This window comes from Columba livia, chromosome 2, assembly GCF_036013475.1.
Source record: "Columba livia isolate bColLiv1 breed racing homer chromosome 2, bColLiv1.pat.W.v2, whole genome shotgun sequence".
In the NCBI taxonomy this organism is placed as follows: domain Eukaryota; kingdom Metazoa; phylum Chordata; class Aves; order Columbiformes; family Columbidae; genus Columba; species Columba livia.
In genome coordinates, this window is record NC_088603.1 from 84,783,804 (window position 1) to 84,804,725 (window position 20,922).

At 39.7% G+C, this 20,922-nt stretch overlaps 1 protein-coding gene across 1 annotated transcript in view; it reads right to left on the reverse strand.

Annotated features, from left to right (window-relative positions):
• Positions 1-20,922, reverse strand: part of TRIO (trio Rho guanine nucleotide exchange factor) — a 251,638-nt gene that overhangs the window by 174,476 nt on the left and 56,240 nt on the right. Inside the window, 1 exon segment of the mRNA XM_065052636.1 lies at positions 5,273-5,347. Coding sequence (XP_064908708.1) covers positions 5,273-5,347 — 75 coding nt within the window.

The window sequence follows — 20,922 nt, forward strand, 5'->3', positions numbered from 1 at the left end:
ATTCAAAAGGAAGGCAAAAAGCAAATGAACAAAACTAGTCACTCAAAAATTGATCACTGTCCTCCCCAACACTGTCTGCGTGTGCTTGCTAGAGACACTGGCTGGCAGGGTCTCCAGGGACTGTCTACACTGGACATGTTCCCCGTGAGGCACCAAATGAAACTCAAAAAAGGCAAAAGCAGCTTGAAGTTTCTGTCAAACTGCAATGCCAGAAACATAAACTTCAAAGGAAATTTATATTCTTATATTCCACGACCCTCTTAAGTGTGACATGAGATTAAAAACAACTGAGTTGTCTCATTCTAATGGAGAGAGGCAAGTCTGGCTCTGACCACCCTGACCCACTTGCCAAACAGAGAGCTTTGAGGTTTTTTACCTAGCAAGCGATGTGATAAAAACAAGACAGAAGCCCCAGGAGAGAGGAAGGATAAATTGCAAGACTAGAAGCACAAGAGCCCAGGCCTATGCTTAGCACCAGAGTGATCTCTGGGCTCTGAAGCTCCCAAATGCAGCTGGAAGTTTGGCGCAGCCCTTCATGGTCTTCTCAGCCACCAGCTACAGATCTAAAAAAGCAATTTAGGTTTCAATTAGCAAACACTACTATTTCCACCTCCTAGAAAAAGTGCTCAGTTGCTCAGGGTGAAAACTCTTCTTTCAAAAGCAGCAGCTAGCAGGGAAGAACATAGGCTGAATCGTCTTTTAACATTCTCAAAGCGTTTTAAATAAATGCCTTGTTACACACAGTCACCTGGGATCAGTCCTTCAGGCCTCCCCCAAACAGCAACTCCTATATCATGTGATTTTCCAACATGGCAAAGGAAAGAAACCTGTATTTTTTATGTCATTTTGGATGCCACTTCACTTGGCATAGATGGTATAGATGAGCTGGTATATCAGTTGGTATAGATGAGTACTGAAAGAACAAAACCTTGATTTTTGGTGAAAAAAAAAAATTGCTGTCCAGTTGTATGCCAGATACCAAAATTGTAAGTATTATGCAAAAAGGTCCAAAGACTTATCTTTTTACTGAAAGCTTTATGAGGCCTTTTCCAATAAATACCTCTCATTTCCTTTGTTCCTGATGCTCCTGTGTCATACACAAACAGGAATGTTAAAAGCAACAATGTCTGAGGCATCAGGTGGGAATTTCCTGTCTCATAATCATCTTTATTCAACTCCACTCTCTATTTGACTTGATTTAACAAAACCATATTAAGCTGCTACTATCATTGGTGAGACTCCCATTTTAACCCCTTTCCTTTTATATAACCCCACCCCTCAATACCGAGATATTATTTCTGTCTTTACTTATGCCAAGATGTGTCATATGAGTAGCTGATCCAACTCACGAGTCACCCACCATGAATCACTTCTCTCTGGTGCACATCCCGAACTGCAGTCTTGTCAATGGTCTCCAAACAGCACCAAAAAATCCAACATGCTGAGTAGTGCATTTTTTTCAGGAATTGTCCTTTTACCCAGTCTCAAAGTACTTAAGTAAAGCTAAACAGTGGGCTTTTACGGCATGTTTGAAAAGCAGAACAAGTTATCAAGTGCTGTTTCTCATATGAAACCAAGACGATTGCACCTGGTAAGAAAATGCTACTCTTTGTATAAAGTTGTGTGGAGAGGTAACAGTATCTGTACTTCAACAGACTTATTTAACACTGAACCAAAAAAATGGCATACCAGACTCCATCTGTAGTTCATGGTTACAACTTCAGCAGGCTTTTCTATTTCAGGTGGTTAGACACCTAATACTCAAGCAGAAGTAGCATCTCAGGAAGGGCTTAGGACATATCTATCGCAGAAACAGTCTGGTGCTGGAATCAGGAGCAGCATGCAGGCAGAAAGGCTGCAACAGCCTGATAGAGCCAGGAGTCCTAGAATTTCCAGCAGCTCCTTCACTGACGACTTCAGATTTAAACTGCTCATACAACCACAGAATAATCACAGAATAGCCCAGGCTGGAAGAGACCTTGAAAACTTATCTGGTCCAACCTTTCATGGGAAAGGGAGCCTGGATGAGATTATCAGCATCCTGTCCAACCGCTTCTTCAAAACTTTCAGTGATGAGGACTCCCACCTTGTCCCCAAGGAAGTTGTTCCAATAAAGGATTGTTATCACTGTAAAAAATTTCTTGTCTTATATTGAGATGAAACTTCTGGTGCGGTTTGTACTCGTTGCCCCTTGTCTTCTCCATGTGGCTCCCTGTGAAGAGAGAGCCTCCATCCTCCTTGCAGCTGCCCTTTGAGTCCTGGAATACTGTGATGAAGTACCCCCTGAGTCTTCTCCAGGGAGAAAAGGCCTAACTCCTCCAGTCTTTCCTCATAAGGCAGGTTCTCCAGCCCTTTGATCATCTTCATAGTTCTCCTGTCGACCTTCTCCAGTCTGCCTGCATCATTCTCAAAACATGGGGACCAGGACTGGACACAGTACTCCACATGCGGCCTGAAAAGAACTGAGTGGGATGATCACATCTCTTTCTCTGCTAGTGATGCTCCCGTGGATGCAGCCCAGGATCTGATTTACCTTTGCTGCTGCAGCAGCACACTCCCAACTTAGGTTCATATTTTTGTCCACCAGGAACCCCAGGTCCCTTTCAGTAAGGCTGTTCCTCACCACACAGACCCTAAAGACTGTCCTGTGCTCTTTGGTTATTCTGACCCAGGTGCAGGACTCTGCATTTGTCTCTGTTAAACTCCATACTCTTCTTGCTAGCCCACTCTTCCAGTCTGTCCAGGTCTCTCTGTAAGACGGCTCACCTTTGTATCTACATCTCACAATAAGCTGGTCTCAAAAAGTGCTTAACAAAGTCTTGTGCAAAGATCAGTGTCTCTAGTATTCTAAGAATATAAGTATGAATATACTGCTATACAGCCCATACTTACTCATTCGATTCAGAAAAGGAAGGTCTCAGCAGAGAAAAGACTAGAGAAGCAAACTGAGAATCTCAAACACTCCCTGATTTTTTTTTCAGACTGTGTTATTCATGTAACTTTCCTGTTCTATAAAAAAAGAACCATTTCTTTGCACTATTGATTGTCATACTTAATTTCTACTTGAGAAGGTACTTGATTATCAACAATGAACATGTTGCAACAACTCTAACAGAACTCCAACACAAATAAGGGAGAGAAAAAATACAAAAATATAGTGATGTTTCTGGATGCCTAAGACTTAATTGGACTATTAGAGTTTTTTGTAGAGACAACTGAGTTACCTTTAGATATGAGATTCAGTACAGATATCTCAAATACATTTGTCGTACTTCTAAAGACTTACAAATACATTGAAAGCCTCTCTGTCAGTAATCCAACAGTGTTCCTTACTTTTGTGTTCTCAGGCATAAAGCTTGACAGTTCTAATTCAACAATGGCTGCTGTGACTTGTTTGATGGCTTTTTGTTATCACTTGTATTACTAATGTGTCTCATTTCATTTGAGCATCACTTGCAAAGGAAACATGAAACTATGGGTTTTGACAGGTCAGTTCCAGCCAGCCTTGCTGCCCACAGCTGTTTGCTCCATTCTTCTGTCAGAAGTTGCTACCTTCACTCGGGCAAGCTGGCAATCACTTCTTCGTGCCTGGACCACATCTGCTCTGGATCATAATCCATCATCTCCCCTTAAATTTATCTTCATCTTTCATTTGGCCCACTTCACTTGCACTGAATTAATGGCCTTTGAGAATGCCATATGCTTACAAATTAACATTAAAGAACACCTATCATCTTTCAGATTCCTTCTAAGGGGTCTAAACTAAGCTCTAGACAACCTGCAAATTGAGAGGTTTTGGAATGGAAACTGACTACATTTTCATTAAATGACATAAAGCAAGGTCCAAAAAAGAGTAATGAGGGATTGAAATATCATGCTTAACTCCCTTTTCTTCTTTCCCTCTGAAAACACAGTTTTAAGCAAGCTTTCACCACCACTACAATTCATAAGCAGAAGAACTGGCAGTTCAACACTACCAGGGAAACTGGCTCTGGTCAGTCCGTTATGTCATTCATTAAAGCTGTCAGAACCTTCTTAAAAAAAATAATAATAAAAAACCCCCATATTTTGTGCTTTACACCTCTACTTGTCTCGGCAGAGCAGACAGGATAAAGTACTGTGAACTGCACATACACACACTGTACTTGCAAGCATCTGCCTCCGTGCAGAGGAAAAAAAAAAAAAAAATCACTAAAGAATACAATTTCAGTGATCAGTTTCTGTTTTCATGTTTACAGATAAGAGATTTATTTTTTGAGTTCTTGACAAAATATTTATCAAAAAAATCCCTCCTTTCAAATCTGAGACTGTCCTCTAAATCTGACACTAAGATTATGGCAAAGAGAATAATGTTGTTTAATCCAAACAGATTTGGCAATACTTCAGAAAGTCACACTCAAAATGCAGTTCACAAAAATATGCAGCTCAGCCATGATTCCATCAAGTAAAGTTACTTATCAAGTTATAGAATACGTTATAGTATTAATCCATCTACACCCCACTTCTAAATCCTTTGCTATTCCTCCTGAAGTAACTAACCAACTTCCAGGCGTATGCTGGAGATAGCTAAAATTAGGTGCTAACTCATTTCACCATGAAGATATTAAGTGTGCTTCAAAGAACATGCTCTGCTTCAGATGGGTCAGTAACAATGTCATCTCTGTAAAACTCTACAGCAGAAGAACCCGAAATATGGAATATTACTATGGTACAGCAGGTTGTTTTAAACAATGTTGTTGGCTATGTAGGGCAGACAGGACACAACTGGGATGACAACACGTAGTATGTTCCACATTCCACAAAACATGTACCTGCTTTATTACAGATCCTTTCACAATGCTCATGTAATCACAGAATCACAGAATGTTAGGGATTGGAAGGGACCTCGAAAGATCATCCAGTCCGATCCCCCTGCCGGAGCAGGAACACCTAGATGAGGTTGTGCAGGAATGTGTCCAGCCAGGTTTTGAATGTCTCCAGAGAAGAAGACTCCACAGCTCCCCTGGGCAGCCTGTTCCAGTGCTCTGTCACCCTCACTGAGAAGTTGTTTCTTCTTAAATTTAAGTGGAACCTCTTGTGTTCCAGTTTGCACCCATTACTCCTTGTCTTACCACTGGTCATCACCGAGAAGAGCCTGGTTCCATCCAACAGGAATAGGTGCTATGCTAGCTTTCCATGACTTTTGTAATGATATTTAAAGTATTTAAAGGACCATTTTACATGTGACTAACAACACAGTTATGCATTCCACAACAGAAGAAAATAACTGTACCTGAAAGGTATGCAACTTTCTCCTTTAAAATTGGCAATACTTCCATAGCCTTCATTTCATCATTTTTGCGAAACCCTGAAAAAAAGAAAAAGACAAGGTAGGTAGTTAGAAATTCAGAAAAGCTCAGCTTCTACATTTAATGAATGCACTGTATAACATTTACATTTTGAACACAATTTGAATTTTCTGACTATGAGAATTAAGACAACCTTACAGTAAAAGGCTGCAAAAAAATAAACTAAACTTTTAAAATGTATTAACGAACAAACCATTGTTTTGATTAACTTAACAAAAGCAGCATGGTCTTTTAGCAAGCCTTTGTAGGAAACAGGATACTGGAATTATCCTTTTTCATCAGTAAACAAAAACTGTCAGTTGAATCCTATTGCTTTTGGATATTCCAAATTCCACTTTCACTTTTTGTTCTCGCAGAAAGGAGTAATATCAAGCTAATAAGAATAGGTGCCTTCAGAACAACTACCAGTCAAAAAAAAACCCCACAAACCAACAACAACAACAAAAAAATCACCCCAGAAATTCCCGAATGCCAAAACCACACCACAAAAAAAGACCCACCAAAAAACCCCAACACTATGTACATGTAACCTTCCTCACGTCTCTTCTGTAAGCAGAATTAGGAGATAAAGTTCCCAACCGTGTCTTTTCTGCTGCCTGACAGGAGCAGTGCTTTACAACACATTTTGTCAGGCTAACTCCATACACTCATGGAGTTTGAGGTGGTCCCCACGGTGAGTCATTACAGTCTGTCGCAGAGCAGCATGCCACCAGCATCTCACTCCTCTCTACTTCCATTACGTTTCTGTGGCCAGATTCTGAACTCCTCCCTTCTTTAATAAGGGAAAGTTAGGCAGCATTTTATTTATGACCTTATATTCCACATTCACACCTGTGGAATACAGAATTGGTCCCTTCTGGGCCAATCTTGTTCATCTTACAAAAAACGTGTGATTTTGTACCCACACTTGAACTCTCTATATGATCTTTCCCAGGCTCTTTGGATTCACGTGCTTTTTTCAAAATGCCATTTCTGAAGAAAGTACCTCTTTTGAGGTAAGGGGAAACACTTACTTCGCTATCACTGCTGAATCCCAAAAGTGCTGTTAAGTAAGACAGTCCAAATACCCTGATACAGCACAGTAGTTGTGTTCCTTAAAAGCAACACTTTGAGCTATTCAGAATGTAAAATAAGCTTCTTAATTATTTATAGTTTCAGGGAAATCACACAAGAGCAAGCTCTGGTGTACATTTGGCAGACTTTTCTAAAAAATAATGGTTTTCCTCTGTGCAAAAGGGTCACAAACCCTCTAGAGATGGCAGCAGCAGCTGTCATTGATGGCCATCAGGGAGGCCATCATTTCTCTTCCTCCTCACAAATATCCAAATGTTTCATATCCTCTGGTTTCAGGCTCTGAGCTTCAACAAAAGAGCTGTGTAATTAAGGTACAAAACCTGAAGGTATATTACTACTGTCATCAAGTAACATACGTATGTAAATACGGGCATCATATGTGTAAATTACATTACAGGTTCTCTATTTCAGCCAGGAATACTGAGACTTCTGTGTCACTACAGTATCTAGTTATGGGCACTGCCCTTCAAAACGGACCCAGGAAACACCAAACAGAACACTCAGGGGACAAAGATGGCAAGCTGTTCACGTGTCATGGGCTATGAGGAAGGACTAAATGGAATGACACTGTTTAGTCTGAAGAACTAAGGGGAGTCACGGTAGCAGTCCTCAAAACACGTAACGAGTCTAGTGGTGGCAAAAGTAAGCCAGCTAGAATTTACTTTAGAGGTTTACTTTAGATGGTAGGAAGTTTTGTAAAGGAAAGAACTGTGAAGCAGCACTCAGGATTGTCTGTGGAAAACTAGAGACTAACCACAAGTGTTTAAAAATGCTTTTAGACAAATGCCCGTGAGCACAAGCCTCTCCAGTTCACTGTAACTGAAGTGTTCAACCAGGACATTGTCTCGGCACCCACAGATTGCAAACAAAAGAAAACTAAACAAATCCTCTTCCAGCCATTGCCTAGTTCCCCATTTTCCCATGAACACCATAAACAAACCCCCAATTTTATATGCGTTCGCAGAAAGGCTAGACCAGGAAAACTAGTTCCTTGGGTAACCATGCTGCATGGAGGGTTTCTACACAATGGACAATATTTTGCAATTACACAACTCCAGACCAGCAAAGCAGTAGAGAGACACAGATATTTCTTGCGTATTTGCCCACAGACTTTCTGGAGTCTAAAACAGCTCCAAAGGAACTTCTTGCATTATTCCTTCCTCCAGAGTACTGACTATGGGTTATCAACCTTTTACTGAAACTGCCTACAGTTTTGTTCCTCCTAAATTTTCATTCAGTATGGATTTAAATGAGACTGCCAGAAAAAATATCTTGGGCTTACACAACCCATCTAAAAAAACAGCAATCACCTTTTCCCACCTTAAAATATTTGGGCTTCAGTTGACTGCTAAGGCATACAGGCACACTTCCAGAATTGTTGTTTGGTTATTTTTTTTAATGTGCTTTGAGCTACCCACCATAAGCTTAATGCCAAATTAGCACGCTCAGCTTTCATATCAACCATGGCAATTCCATTTCTTTACAGTAAATTTTGAGGTAGAAAACACTTTCTCCTCACCTAAAAAGCATGCAGAAACTAGTGCTCCACTTTGCTGTCTATCTTAGCTCGAAATTACTAAAGACACTGATGTTACTGCAACTTGCTTGCTCAGATTTCTAAGCCCTTAAACTGCTTCACCCCAGATGATGCGGAGTAGCTGCACATTTTACTTTGCCTGTGGCATGTAAGAAGCGAGAAACATTTAGCTAACATTTCTTTGACTATTAAGGGGCTGCTCAAGGTAAACACCCTAGCAAATACGTTAGTGCTTGGCTCATGTTCTGGATCTGCATATCCTTAAGGCTGACTGCCTTGGATTATCATATTCCTGCTGCTATAAACAGCCTATTTTTATTCCAGTTCTGCAGTGTTAAAGCTTAACTGAAAGGCTGTGGGGATTACAATTGATGGAAGAATGCTGGGGAGCAAAGAGGGTGAAAGCAGCAAGAAAGTATTATATTTGTACCTTCAACAGAGCAATAACAAAAGAAAAAAACTGCAATATAAGCAGGTCTTAAGGGCTTGGGGTAGGTCCTTCCCCCTTTTTAAAAGCCTCTACACCGCAAAATATTTGCGATTATGAGGATTTCATTAAAAAAGAAAAAAAGGGGGGGGGGGGGGGGGGGAAACACGACACATCTACCGCACTCAAATGAAATGCCATAAATATCTGCACCAATCTCTCCCGACACAGCTCAGCAGCCTCCGCGCCAGCCGGCTGCATCACATGTTCCTGGGGGTGATGTCATCCTTACCCAGGCGTGCGGCTGCAGCTCCCGCCGCCGCAGCCAGCGCCCGCAGCCCCCTCGACCTCACCGCCGCAGTGGGGACCAGCAGAGGGGCTGGGGACACCGGACCCGGTGACAGCAGCACGGCTGTCTCGGTGGCACAACCTGAGCCTGCACGGCTTGGGCTTTCATTGCTGCGCCACGGGCTTCTCTTTTGAAAGCATGATGTACATGCACATACAGCACGTATTTGTGATGTTCCTTTCACTATCCGGTTCACCTATTATGGCTTTTTTATTTAAAAAAATGTGAATTTTAATAATAAATCCTATGCTAGTATATTTTAAAAATAATTGTAGTCTTTAACGGGAAAATCCCCCTTGACATTTTCAATGACAATTAATGGAATACTCATTTTACAGCTTCACATTTTTAATAGGAAGCATATGCCCTTCTGTTGTCTCATACATCTTACAGACACTTTTCCCTAACTACCAGGCAGGAGGGAATCTCAGATTATGCTAATTAATATTCAACTTTAGTAGATTAACTAACACACAACTAAGTAGTCCATTTCAATTTAGAAGATTCTTTTACCCCCCATGAAGCTTTCAGGATTACACAATCCCCTGAGTTACAGCAATAAAGCCTTCTAATAAAACAGTCTGTTATCACAGAGCAGTTATTGAAGTGTTGTATCACACAATTAAAGATGTTTAAAACACACAAACAAGAAGGAAGCAAAAGAACATCACCTAGACTTTTTATACAGATGTGTACACTGGAAAAATTAAGAAGTCTTTCCCACAAATACATCACCTCCTCTTTGCCCCCACAACTTCAGAGCCAGAAGACACCATCAGGCAGTTAATCTAATTGTCTACACTGATCCTTTTTCTCATGATGTATGAAGCTAAGATATTTTTCTGCAACATAGTAATCTAGCCAAGTTGAAAGACCCATGAAGAGATGGCATTCCCAGGTAGAGGTATGACCCCTCGGAGGTTTCCAAGAGCCCTTTACCCAAATGGCCAGGATGGCACCCTCTCACTTCGGCTGCAAGCATCCCCAAATCCTATGGTGAGCATCTGGCTGCAGAGCTGCACATATGCCTGCCCTGGAGACTGGAGCGTAGCCCAGCATAAAGGAAACACCTTTTGCCTGGAAATCACAGTGTTCTGCTGCTCCCCTGGGTACCCAACTTGCTGAAACTTCCCACAGGCACTGAAATACTGAGCAAGTCACCTTTAGAGCAGTAACAGAAACTGGGTACCCTGTTTGGCAGTTCACCCATCCAGGCCAAATGCTTTACTAGTCTAAGGCTGAGGTGTCCTTAAGACACAAGAAACGAGGTAACTGTTTATCACCTTGTGCTGCAATGATCAGTAACTAATCAGCCACACAAATAGGAGGTGCACATAAAATTGCCTTAAACCCATCTTTCAAGCTAATGATTTGATGACAGAACTGTAATAAAAAACAATGTCGGAAACAGCTTCCCCAAAGATGCATCGCTGCCTCAGGAACACAGAAGTCTTTGTTACTTTGAAGGTATCTTCAGTGATGTGCACTGTTCAGTTGTCGCAACACGGATTACAGAAACAGAAATTAAGACACCAAAAAGACTCGGAAATTGAGGCTAAAAGCAGCATCTTTTTGCTAAGGGGCTGACAAAGCACTCATCCATTGCTGTTCACGCACAATTGTCTAGAAACTTTTCTGAAACATAGCTAGAAAAACACAAAAAAAATTGAATGCTCTCATCTTGAAAACTCACACCTTTAAGAATGAAACTGCTTTTCACTTTGCAACATAAAACCAAGATCTTTTCACAGGCATGAACAGAAAAAAGCCAACTCAACCCAGAATATGTCAATACTTTAGGCTCTCTTCAGACTTCAGAAGAATGACTCCATGTGTCATGTCATCAACAGTAATCAAGCACCTCATCTGCCAAGCTGTTAATCTGTACCTCTTCTTCGACAGAAATCCCATCCCAAACCAGAGGAACCTCTTTCAGCAAGTTATTTTCCAACAGAGTACCATCTTTGTTTCAAAGGACCTGCTCTGGTAGGCTTCTGCTCAAAAATCTGCATGCCACACTAAGTTGTGTGGGAATGGAAGTAAAAAACAAAACAGAAACCAAAACAAAAAACCCCACCACATAGAAAATGCGATAGTGACACTCAGAACTGCTACTTCAGTGCCACAGTTCAGGTAATCAGGGAGTTAGGTACTCATCAGACTGATCGAGCTTAGTCATAAGTGGAAATAAGTATTTCCTAGAAGATAAAACAGCTTCCATGCAGGAGGATAAGACACCATTTCCTAGCAAAGCAACAGCTTCTTGCATCTAGGTAAGGCAGCAGGAACTGTGAACCATTCTGCATAACTCCTTCCATCCACTGGTCCCTTTGTCAGAACTGTAGCTAGTCAACTTTTAAGCAAAAAGAATACAAGATGTTGCTGTCTTAAGCACTTCCTCTATTTCACAGCATGCATGATACCAAGAGGACAACTCTGAAACTGGAGCTATTGCTCCCTTTCATTATAAAGCACTTCTAGCTAATTTCAAGAGAAATTAACTTCTTGTTACTTAAGTAAAAAGAGGAAAAGAAAAAAATAAATGAAGGAATAAAGAAGTTCAAATATAATAAAATTCCTGTATTATTAGACTGATTAAGGTTTCATTATTTGCCCTTCCTCTCCCGTATTACAGGACAGTGACACTGATTTTTAAACCCTGAAAATTCACAGGTTCATTCAAATCTGTTTATCAGTTAACAACTGCATATTGGAAATCTCAGCTGCAAGAAGTTAATTCATACACTGCCTCCCATGTTTTTCAGGTGTTCAGAAAGAGAGCACAAAGTAGGTTCCTATTCTCCCATTTTGACACGAAGAGGTTTTTAAAATAGGGCTGTGGGCAAATCTCTAAAAATGGTATTATTCCATGCAAAATAATTTGAGGGAAGATATGAGGAGCAGCCATTGTGAAGCCTTTTACATACTTGCTCTGAAGTAACTACACAGAAACCAGAACATTTAAGTCTATAGAATCATTTGATTCTTTCCTTCAATGAGATTTGGAAAAAATGATTGCTGAACTCCACAAGTTCTTGGGTTTACAAATTAAATGAGACTACTGAGGTAAAGGTGAGAAAGTAAACTGAAATTTCATAAAGCAGAAAATGGAAAAAACCAGCAGTAATTGAGAACACAACACTAAGGGCTGGCAAAAGGAAGCAAAAGGTAACTACAGTTAGTACACGTATGGGATTACTGATAGATTTTCTTGATTTTAGAAGTATTTTAACTGCCAATTTCAATTTAATGGTAGGCTTAACTACAAATTCATATTTTTGTATGCAAGTAAAGGATTCATTGAGCAAATAGAGCTGTCAATTCACCAACTGCACTGTTATCACTTCCCATTATAGACATTGCCTATGTTCGTTGCTGCTCAGCAATCTCACACCATCTTTCACATTCCAAGAAAGCAAGAGAATTCAGGGAAATCATGGCAAAGCCTGCAATTCTTTTCTCTTCTCTGAAGCTTTGTGAACTTGCAGATGACCAGTTTCAAAAGGTATATAATAGCAATTCATCTGAGGTACACTCACTTTTACGTAGGCCTGTCATGGCATTTTTAAGACAATGCATCTTTTCAGGAACTAATGAGGAACTATCAGCAATTTTTTTAAATGACATACAGATCACTGGGCAACATTGGTAACCTTGGCATTCATCATTTCTCCATTCACATTTTCTAGGTCCAGATTCTAAAGCCTCCAGGTGACTCACACAAGGACACGGCTTAGAGGTATATAATCAAAGGGGCATGATTTCAGTGTTGTTCCAGCAGCCATACTCATGATCTTGAGCAAAGGATCTGTTGTAGATAACAGCTATTCATTTAACATTAAGAACCCAGTCCTGAATTTAAAGCAATTCCAGGAGTATGATGTGAGTAAGCTTCTGACTTCCTCCAGCTCTGATCAGGCTCAAGATCCACTCATCAGGAAACATTACACCTTCAATTCATCCCTTTAATCACAACAGCTCACAGACATGTCCTTCCCTTTCCTGTTTTGCTTCACATCCTATGCAGATCCTATACATGCAGCAGGGAATTGCACTGTATCAGTACCAAGCTGGCACGCAGTACTACCGCATGGCAACTCAGACCTCACAGAAGGAGACAGCTTAGAAACTACCTTGAAGTAAGAAAATGAGATTCACTAGAAAGTTACTAGCTCTTTAAGACACTTCCAGTTTTGGGCATTTTTGCTAAGAGAGGGTTTTTTAAATCATTTTTAACAGCTCTGGGGTTTGTCCTGACATCTGTTTGTAAATTATGGGGGAGGGGGGGGAGCACAAATCACATAGACAGATGTGTGACAAGAAAAGGCTACTAGTGTAGTTAACAGCAAATACTCAAGCAGGACCAAATTCACTCACTGAGCAACCACCCTTTTCTTGGAAGCTTACGTACTCATCTGTTCCTCAGTCAGGAAAAGGCGATTACCAGGAAACTGGCTACCTCAGGTGCGTACTGCAAAACTTACTGATGAGCTGCCTTAAGAATGTAAGTTCAAGAAAACTCCAAATCCTAAATCTCTCCAAAATAAAATTCGCAGATTGTTAACAATCAGGAAATCGGAACCTTTGAGTTTTCCATATTTTGTAGTGAGGTCCTTTCCAAGCAGAATTACCCTTTGATCCTAGGAAATGTGAAAGCCAGAAGTACAAACATCCATTTTTCAATTGAAACTTAAGATGAGGCAATCAAAACCTGACCAGTTTCTTCCCTTTGAAGTGAAGGGAACTGTGTTCTTAAATTTGTCTGTCCATTGGGGAAGTACAATCTGTTCCTTCTGTCCTACCGATAATGTTGGGAGTTCACTTGTTTTGGTGGGAGCTGCTCATCCATCTCTAAGCACTGTAGTACTCGAATTCACTGTCCTGCTGAGGTGGCAAACCTTTTTGTGGTGGTGTTCAAACACAGCAGCAGCAGACTGCTCTCACTGCAGCCAGACGTTTCCCCTTTCGACTACTGCTACAGACACTCATGGCTTGAGGGGTCTAGACTGTCAGTGCTATCAGGAAGGTACCAAGTCTCCTATAAAAGATTGGTTTAACATGCGGTTGTTTTAACAACAAGGTCTGTAAGCAATTTTCCTTATTTTTCTGTTCAAAACACAGACTGAGTGAGAGGTGGTAGCTTCTAAATTCTGTGCAGCAACAGCTGGAACATAACATTTTAGATCATGTCCTTTGGCTCTTGTTCCAAACCACCATCTGGAGAAATCTCTTTCCACACTGAAATTGATGAAGACTACAGCAAGGGCAGTCAAAATAACCAAGTTAAAACAGATTGAAAATTGTCCTGCATTGTTTTATCCTGAGCAACAAAAGGAAGAACCATTTCCATCAGCCCTGAAATCAACCAAAAATACCAAAAACCAGATTACATATTCCTCAGAGGAAATGCCTTTTTATAGCATGAAGTATTGCTTTTGGGCTTCCTATCATTTACAGACTCCAAGATTAGGCATTTACTACTTTTATTTTTTTCTTTTCTCCACTTTTTTTTTTTTTTAATATGCACACATTTTCACAACACTTTCAGAACCTCATGAAGATTCATATGCAAAAATTAGGCTAGGTTACATTCATACTTGGAGACATTGGCACTTAAACAACTGTTTTTTGTTGAATATTCCTTCCTCCCCCCACTTGCTTTTTTTTGCACGACATTTTATATTCCTTCTGTGGCAAAAGTAGCAGTTTGCAACAAGATGTATGTCAAATAACTTGATTTGTGCAGTGCTCATTCCTTCAAATTCCTGTTTTATTAGTTTGCAGCTGTAAAGAGCTTGAGCTCTAAAAGCACTGAGACACAGGCAATGCAGAGTGAATCCAAGTTTCTCTGCTATGTTACAGTGCACACACAAAAGATCAACGTGAGGAGGAAGGGGGAGACACTTTTCTTTATCCTGCATCATAAAAACAGTCAAGTTCATATTGATTCAAACAACAGAGAAAAAGAATCATCTGCAGCTTGTTTAATACAGCCCTTAGCTTCAGATGCGTAGCTGTTAGAAACATTTAGAGGGAGGGAACTGAAGTTTTACACCAGAGCTTCTCCCTGCTCTCCTTTTTTATCCTTTTACTGGACTGATTTAAGATACTGATTAACTCGTGCTACTGGTTAGAATGAACCAATTCTTAAAAAAACAAAAACAAAACAACACCAAAAAAACCCACAAAAAATCAGGAGTCCACAGGGGAATTAAAGCTTGGGTATTTCACTTATAATATGTGAGTGGTTGCTAACAGCAACCTGCCTCCCTCCCTGCCTTTAAAAGGGAGAGCAAGATTAGCATGAAATGCCAAAAGAGACGTCCAATACCCACTTCATTTGCTCAAGAATTACATTAGAAATTATGGCTTGCATTACTCTGAGCAGGTGCATACGTATTCTCAACACACATGCCGTGTTAATTAAAAATACAGCCTTAAGACAATAGAAGGCAAAGAAAGCGAAGCAGCCATCGCTCTACTGAGACAAAAAGGAGCCCTGTGCGGGCTGGGCAGCGGGGCAGTGGTGCAGTGTGGCTGGATCTGCATGCAAGGGGATGACAGCGCGGCTCCCGCAGCAGCAGCAGCGCGCACATTACATCACCAGCTTTGTGCAGGGCTGAGCCATCGCTCAGCCCACAGGAGCGCTGCCACTCGCTGCATCCCCAGCTCCATCCCCCAAACCTGACGGAGGCAGAAATATGAGCGATCTCAAGTCACACAAACCTTTCTCTCCCCACCCTGCTGAAAATCCTCCCCGTTTGATCCCTCTAGCAAATTTTATTAGAAACAAAAGACCTTTACCACGTTTTGCTTTGCAAATGGATTTCGACTCTATAATCAACAGAGAGGATTTTGCAGATTGTCATGTCTAAGAAAGGGAGGTTTCATTCTTCATTTATCAAATTCGTTCTAGCAGATTATTTCCTTCAGATGACAAAGGCAAGTAGCCTGAATCTCATTAGAGCTACACTGAACACAGCTACTGAAGTACACAAATCTAACCTAAATCAAGGCTGGGTGTTCTCCGTGAACTCCATCTACGCAGCTCCTTCTATGTTACTGTAATGAGAACGAGATTAACATCTTGCCTTCTCTTTCATCCATTCCTGTAAATGGATACATGTTACTGTAAATGCAGCACGTGCACTTTCACAACTCTGGTGAGAAGCATACCCCCAAAAGTCAGCACTCAAAACCAGGGAAGAATTTCTCATCAACTCACCTCAAGTCATGAGTAAATAAGCTTCAAACTCATCTTTATTACGGATATGTAGCATATGCAATACTGAGACAGATGAGACAAAGCAAGCAGCTCCTAATGCTGTTTAGGGCACAAGTCTGTAGACAGAATGTTTGAAAAGCATTCAGATATCCAACTATTTGTAGCTTAAATATTTGTATGCGGATTGCAAGTATTGATAACTATTAAAACAGTGTCAAATAATTTTGGAAACAACAGTTACTTGAAATAGAGGCACTGCATTATATTCACAAGTGTGCTAATCTAGTTCGGTTTCAATTTAAAACAAACAAACAAAGCCCCCATTTGAAACCTTCCACATTTTACAGACCAAAAAAAAAAAAAAAGCAGCTATTTAAACCTGACTGCAGCTTACCACTTCCTACTACTTACCAGCACAACAAATCCAGTCTAACAAGTACTTGTTGAGTTTCCACTATTTCATGCTCAAACTTTTAACATCAAATCTATGGATCCAGTTGCACACATCAAAATCAGAAAGTACAGATGGTTACTGTTCTGTTAGCACAAGCAGCAGGTATTCACTCATCAGCTTTATTCTTCTGCCTTCTAGAACGTGGAGAATACAAAGATCTTATATGCCAAAACTATCCAGGCACCCACCTCTGTAACACTACCTGCAAAATACCACCACCAGAAAATGTTTTTTCCATGTTATTTTATTTCAGTAGATGGCATTCATCACATGGGCTTGTTATAGCACCTCTGATCCATGCCTTTAAAGAATATGCTCAGACTTACAAAGTGTTATTTAGTATGGTATAGATACCATGTGATATTATCTGCAAATCAGGATAATGACAATGATTCAAGCACTGCAAGTTATAATATTTTAATTAAGTTCACAAAAAACAGCCTTATTTAAGTTCAATTAAAATGGGTTTGTTGATCTCCTACAACACTGACTCACTCTACACAAAATCCTAAATGCATGTGATTTCCTGGAGAAGTTCTTTGAGACAACAATAGGAGCTAACATTTTAATTGCATTAAAAAGCAGCAATGCACTTTGGCACGTATATAAATGCATTACTTCAGAAGTCTACAATGTATTTTAAAAGCACTAAGTAAGATTTAACAAGGCCTCCACCTTTGTCTTTTCAGTTCCTGACATGATTAAAGATACACAAGCTGTCTCTGAAGATTTTAAACTCTAAAACCAATTAGCAGTCCATAGATGTACTTCTAAATGACCTGACAAGCTTAGTTACAAATATTACCTTATGTAGAGTACAACAGTAACAAATGAGAAATTCAATTTTTCTTTAGCTGTTTTCACCTTTATTTTATTATTTCCCCTTCTCCTCTTATACTATCTCATCAGGTTAAAACACAAGTTTATGGCAGGAGTACAGCATAGCAACAGTTGAAACATTATTTAGTTTGGCAAATATTTTTATTTTTACACATTATTAAATGAGAAGCACTCTCTGCTGAAGTACTCTTGGTATAGAGCCATTTTTGTTGCAGACAAGTCACGCAGCAGCATTCTTATTTGCTTTCAAGCTCCTGTACCCCAACATCTCACTCAAACTGCCAAAATCTCATAACTACTATTATTTAACAAACAGACAAAAAAAATCCTCTGAGAAATTAAGTCATAACAGAGGTTTACTGAGTCTTTTTATCCAGGCAGCTATTGAAAGCTTGAACATGAAGCAGTATCACATTCTTGTCCAGCACAAGTGATTCAGATATTTGAAAGCGTACAGACAGGTAATGGGCATGTACCAGCCTCAGCACAGTGCGTTGAGTACAACATTGTGTTATGGAGCATCCAGTTAGAAGACCGCAACTTCTCTCTAAAAAAACTTTCCCAAAACTTTTGATAGCTGATACATCACAGCAGCCTCCCCTCATGCTTCCCTAACTAAGCACAATTGTGTGTGACCAGCATCTCCTTGGACATTCAATATACAAGAACTTTCTTATTAAGTCCTTTATGCACACAGTTTTCCTGTTATGCTTCATCTCCATTACCACTCCCATCAACCTTGCTCCTGCTAATGACAAGTCAGTTCATTGGCACTATTTCAACTACAAGAGTAACAAAAGTAGAGGGAACATTTTACTTACTATGCATTTACTCTTCACGACATTTATCAAAAGGACGTTACTTAACAGATACTTAACAGAACTTGAAGTACACGTACATCAGTTTGAGATGCCTAGAGACCCTTTCAAAAGATGCTTTGAACCAGTACAATTTTGTTCTCATGAGAACCAGAAGAAAGGCTTAGACCATTGCCACATACAACTCAATTGCATACAAACTTATCCCAGTTAGCTCAAATCAGTACATTTCCGATTTCAACTTAGTTTTGTATTTGTAACTTAGCACCAAACACAAACTCTATGGCTTGTAACTCTTCAAAGAAGAAACTACAAGCAAGCCAGCAAGATACATTTATGTCCGAACACTAATACTGTTAGCAGCAACTAAGCTTCCCTGATTTCAAAGCAGACCAAAAATTGTACTACCATCTCAACACCTGGGGAAAACAAAGTATCTGAGACTCACAAAAATCAAAATTTTGAACTAACAGGCTGTACTCTGTCACTTACGCTTGAAATAACAATACTTATGGATGATGCTAAGGATCCAAGTTACCACACCATAACACAGCATCTCTACTTGCCTTCTTGATAGCTTTGTTATTATTGTTTTATAAAGAAAGTTAATCGAAGAATCAAAATCAAAGCTAAAGTTTATTTAAATGCATGAGAAAATACCTTGGATGAGTCCAAAATGTTTCTCAGACAGGGCCAATATCAGAAGCTTAAGTTGCCTACCAAAGCAGCCTGTCACTGGCAGATGTGAGATAATCCCATCCTTACAGAAGGCCTGCCTTTGACCTCTTTGGGTAATTGACTGCCATTACAATCACTTTTCAAATTACTATTCTCACATCCTTATTTGTTGAAATGTCATTCTTTGAGAGCTTGACTCAGTGACTTTCTGTGGATATAAGCTCCTGGGCCCCATCAGATCTTCCTGATCTTTCCAATTTAGAGCATACCATTCCACGTTAAATCTATTGGTATTTAAAAATTCGATTTCTCACAAAAAATTCCAACTAAATGTGACAGTCAAGCTTATTGGGATTTCCTTACTTTGTTGAATTAAGGTTTGCAATAGCTGATGATTCTGAGCAATAGCCCATAACCTCCACTGAATATTTGCTTGCCAATATCCAGAACTGAATCACTCTTAGATTACAATTAGAGCAAGAACTGATACAGAGCCTCTAGATAGGAAGCAAAAGCTTCCAGTTTGCTTCCATTTTACCAGTTCAGCCTGGGGTTATTTGTTAGTACCCACCAACTGATTACGACTGAATTAAAGGCTTAAATTTACCAGGCATTGTAACTCCTTCCATCAAACATATTAATGCAATATGATACAGTTAGGGTAGGGAGGAAGTAACTATTTGCAGTCAGTGTACTAGCCATAAAGGTCTAGAGGAAAGTTACTTATATTTTTCCAAAAAGGAGATACTCCACTATTAAGCGTTAAGCCTTAATCAAAATGCTAACTCAGAAGTCAGCTATGAAACTATGATATTCTAATTTTTTAGTACAGACATCTGTACAAACAGTTATTGACAGGCCATTAAATGGTTGTGGTGGGTGTACATGGGTGCACACGTGCACTAGTGTATAGCAAAAGCCAAGGAATGGGTTCTGTCAAGTTCCAAGCAACTGCACTATCAAGGGCATAATTCTGTGAATAGTCCCTTTTGGTGGCAGTGCCAGCTTAAGCTAGAGTTTTGTGATAATTACCAAAAGCAGACTGAGGATTCTTAGTTTGATTAAACAGCATGCAGTACTCTGAACAGAAGCTACGATGCATTAAATACTGTTTATCAAGTATAGCTGTCCATTTACAAACTGGTTAAAATTAAGAAGTTGAACAAAGATCTCCCCACCACAATGGACATGTCACCTAGGAGAAAAACGTTCTACAAAGTTTCACTTTTAGGGAGGAGAATGATATACAAAAAACAGTCAGTATAAATACAATTCTCCATGATCTCAAAAAACAAAGGCTAATTAATGCTCCTGCACTCTGTCAGGAAGAGACTCTCTTCACAAACACAACCCAACACATTGCACAGGTAAATATGCAGACTTACAAACAGAAATTTAAAGCAGGACAGGCAGCTGAGCTAAATACAAGGTGAAGGAAAACAACCTTCAGTTCAAGCCAAGTGCATACAGACTTATACATGTAAGTTAAATACCTGTAACTGATTTTGCACATTCTGGCTATTGTCAAAAAAAATAAGTTGAAATACTCATCTTCGCCTTCGTTAAGAGAAGGCTGACTGACAGTTATGGGTCAAGATCAAGGCACTCCATCCACATGGGTACGTGCATCTCCAACATGAAGAAACAGAGATATCAAAAAGCATCCTTCCTACTAACACACTGCTCCATCAAGAGCAAATGGTTATGACCTTTAAAACATTAAATAAACTGACTGGAGAGCTATTCTGCAAAATAAGACAAAACACTTTTATAGTGACAGTCAACAAAATCTCTCAGATACATGATGAATTCATAAGAAACACAACTGAACTAGGAAAAAAAATTTCTAAGGCTGACAAAGTAATGCATGACTGAAGAAGTTATCTTAAATCAGATGTATGTTTAATCAAAGGAAATGCATTTTAGTGTTTAAACAAGCACCTAGACAAATTTTTTAAGGAACTATCAGTATTTTGTTTTATCTCCAAGGGCAACTCTGCAAGTTCTCTTCCAAAACCCCAGTTAAATTAACCAACTTGTAAAGTACACAGAAACCAGTTCAATTATTTCAGCTATGGAATAGTCTTGAAAGCAGAACCTGTAGTTAGTCCCAAAAAAAGCAATTGACATACTGCACCTCTAACACAGTGACTGCCTATAATTAACAGAAAT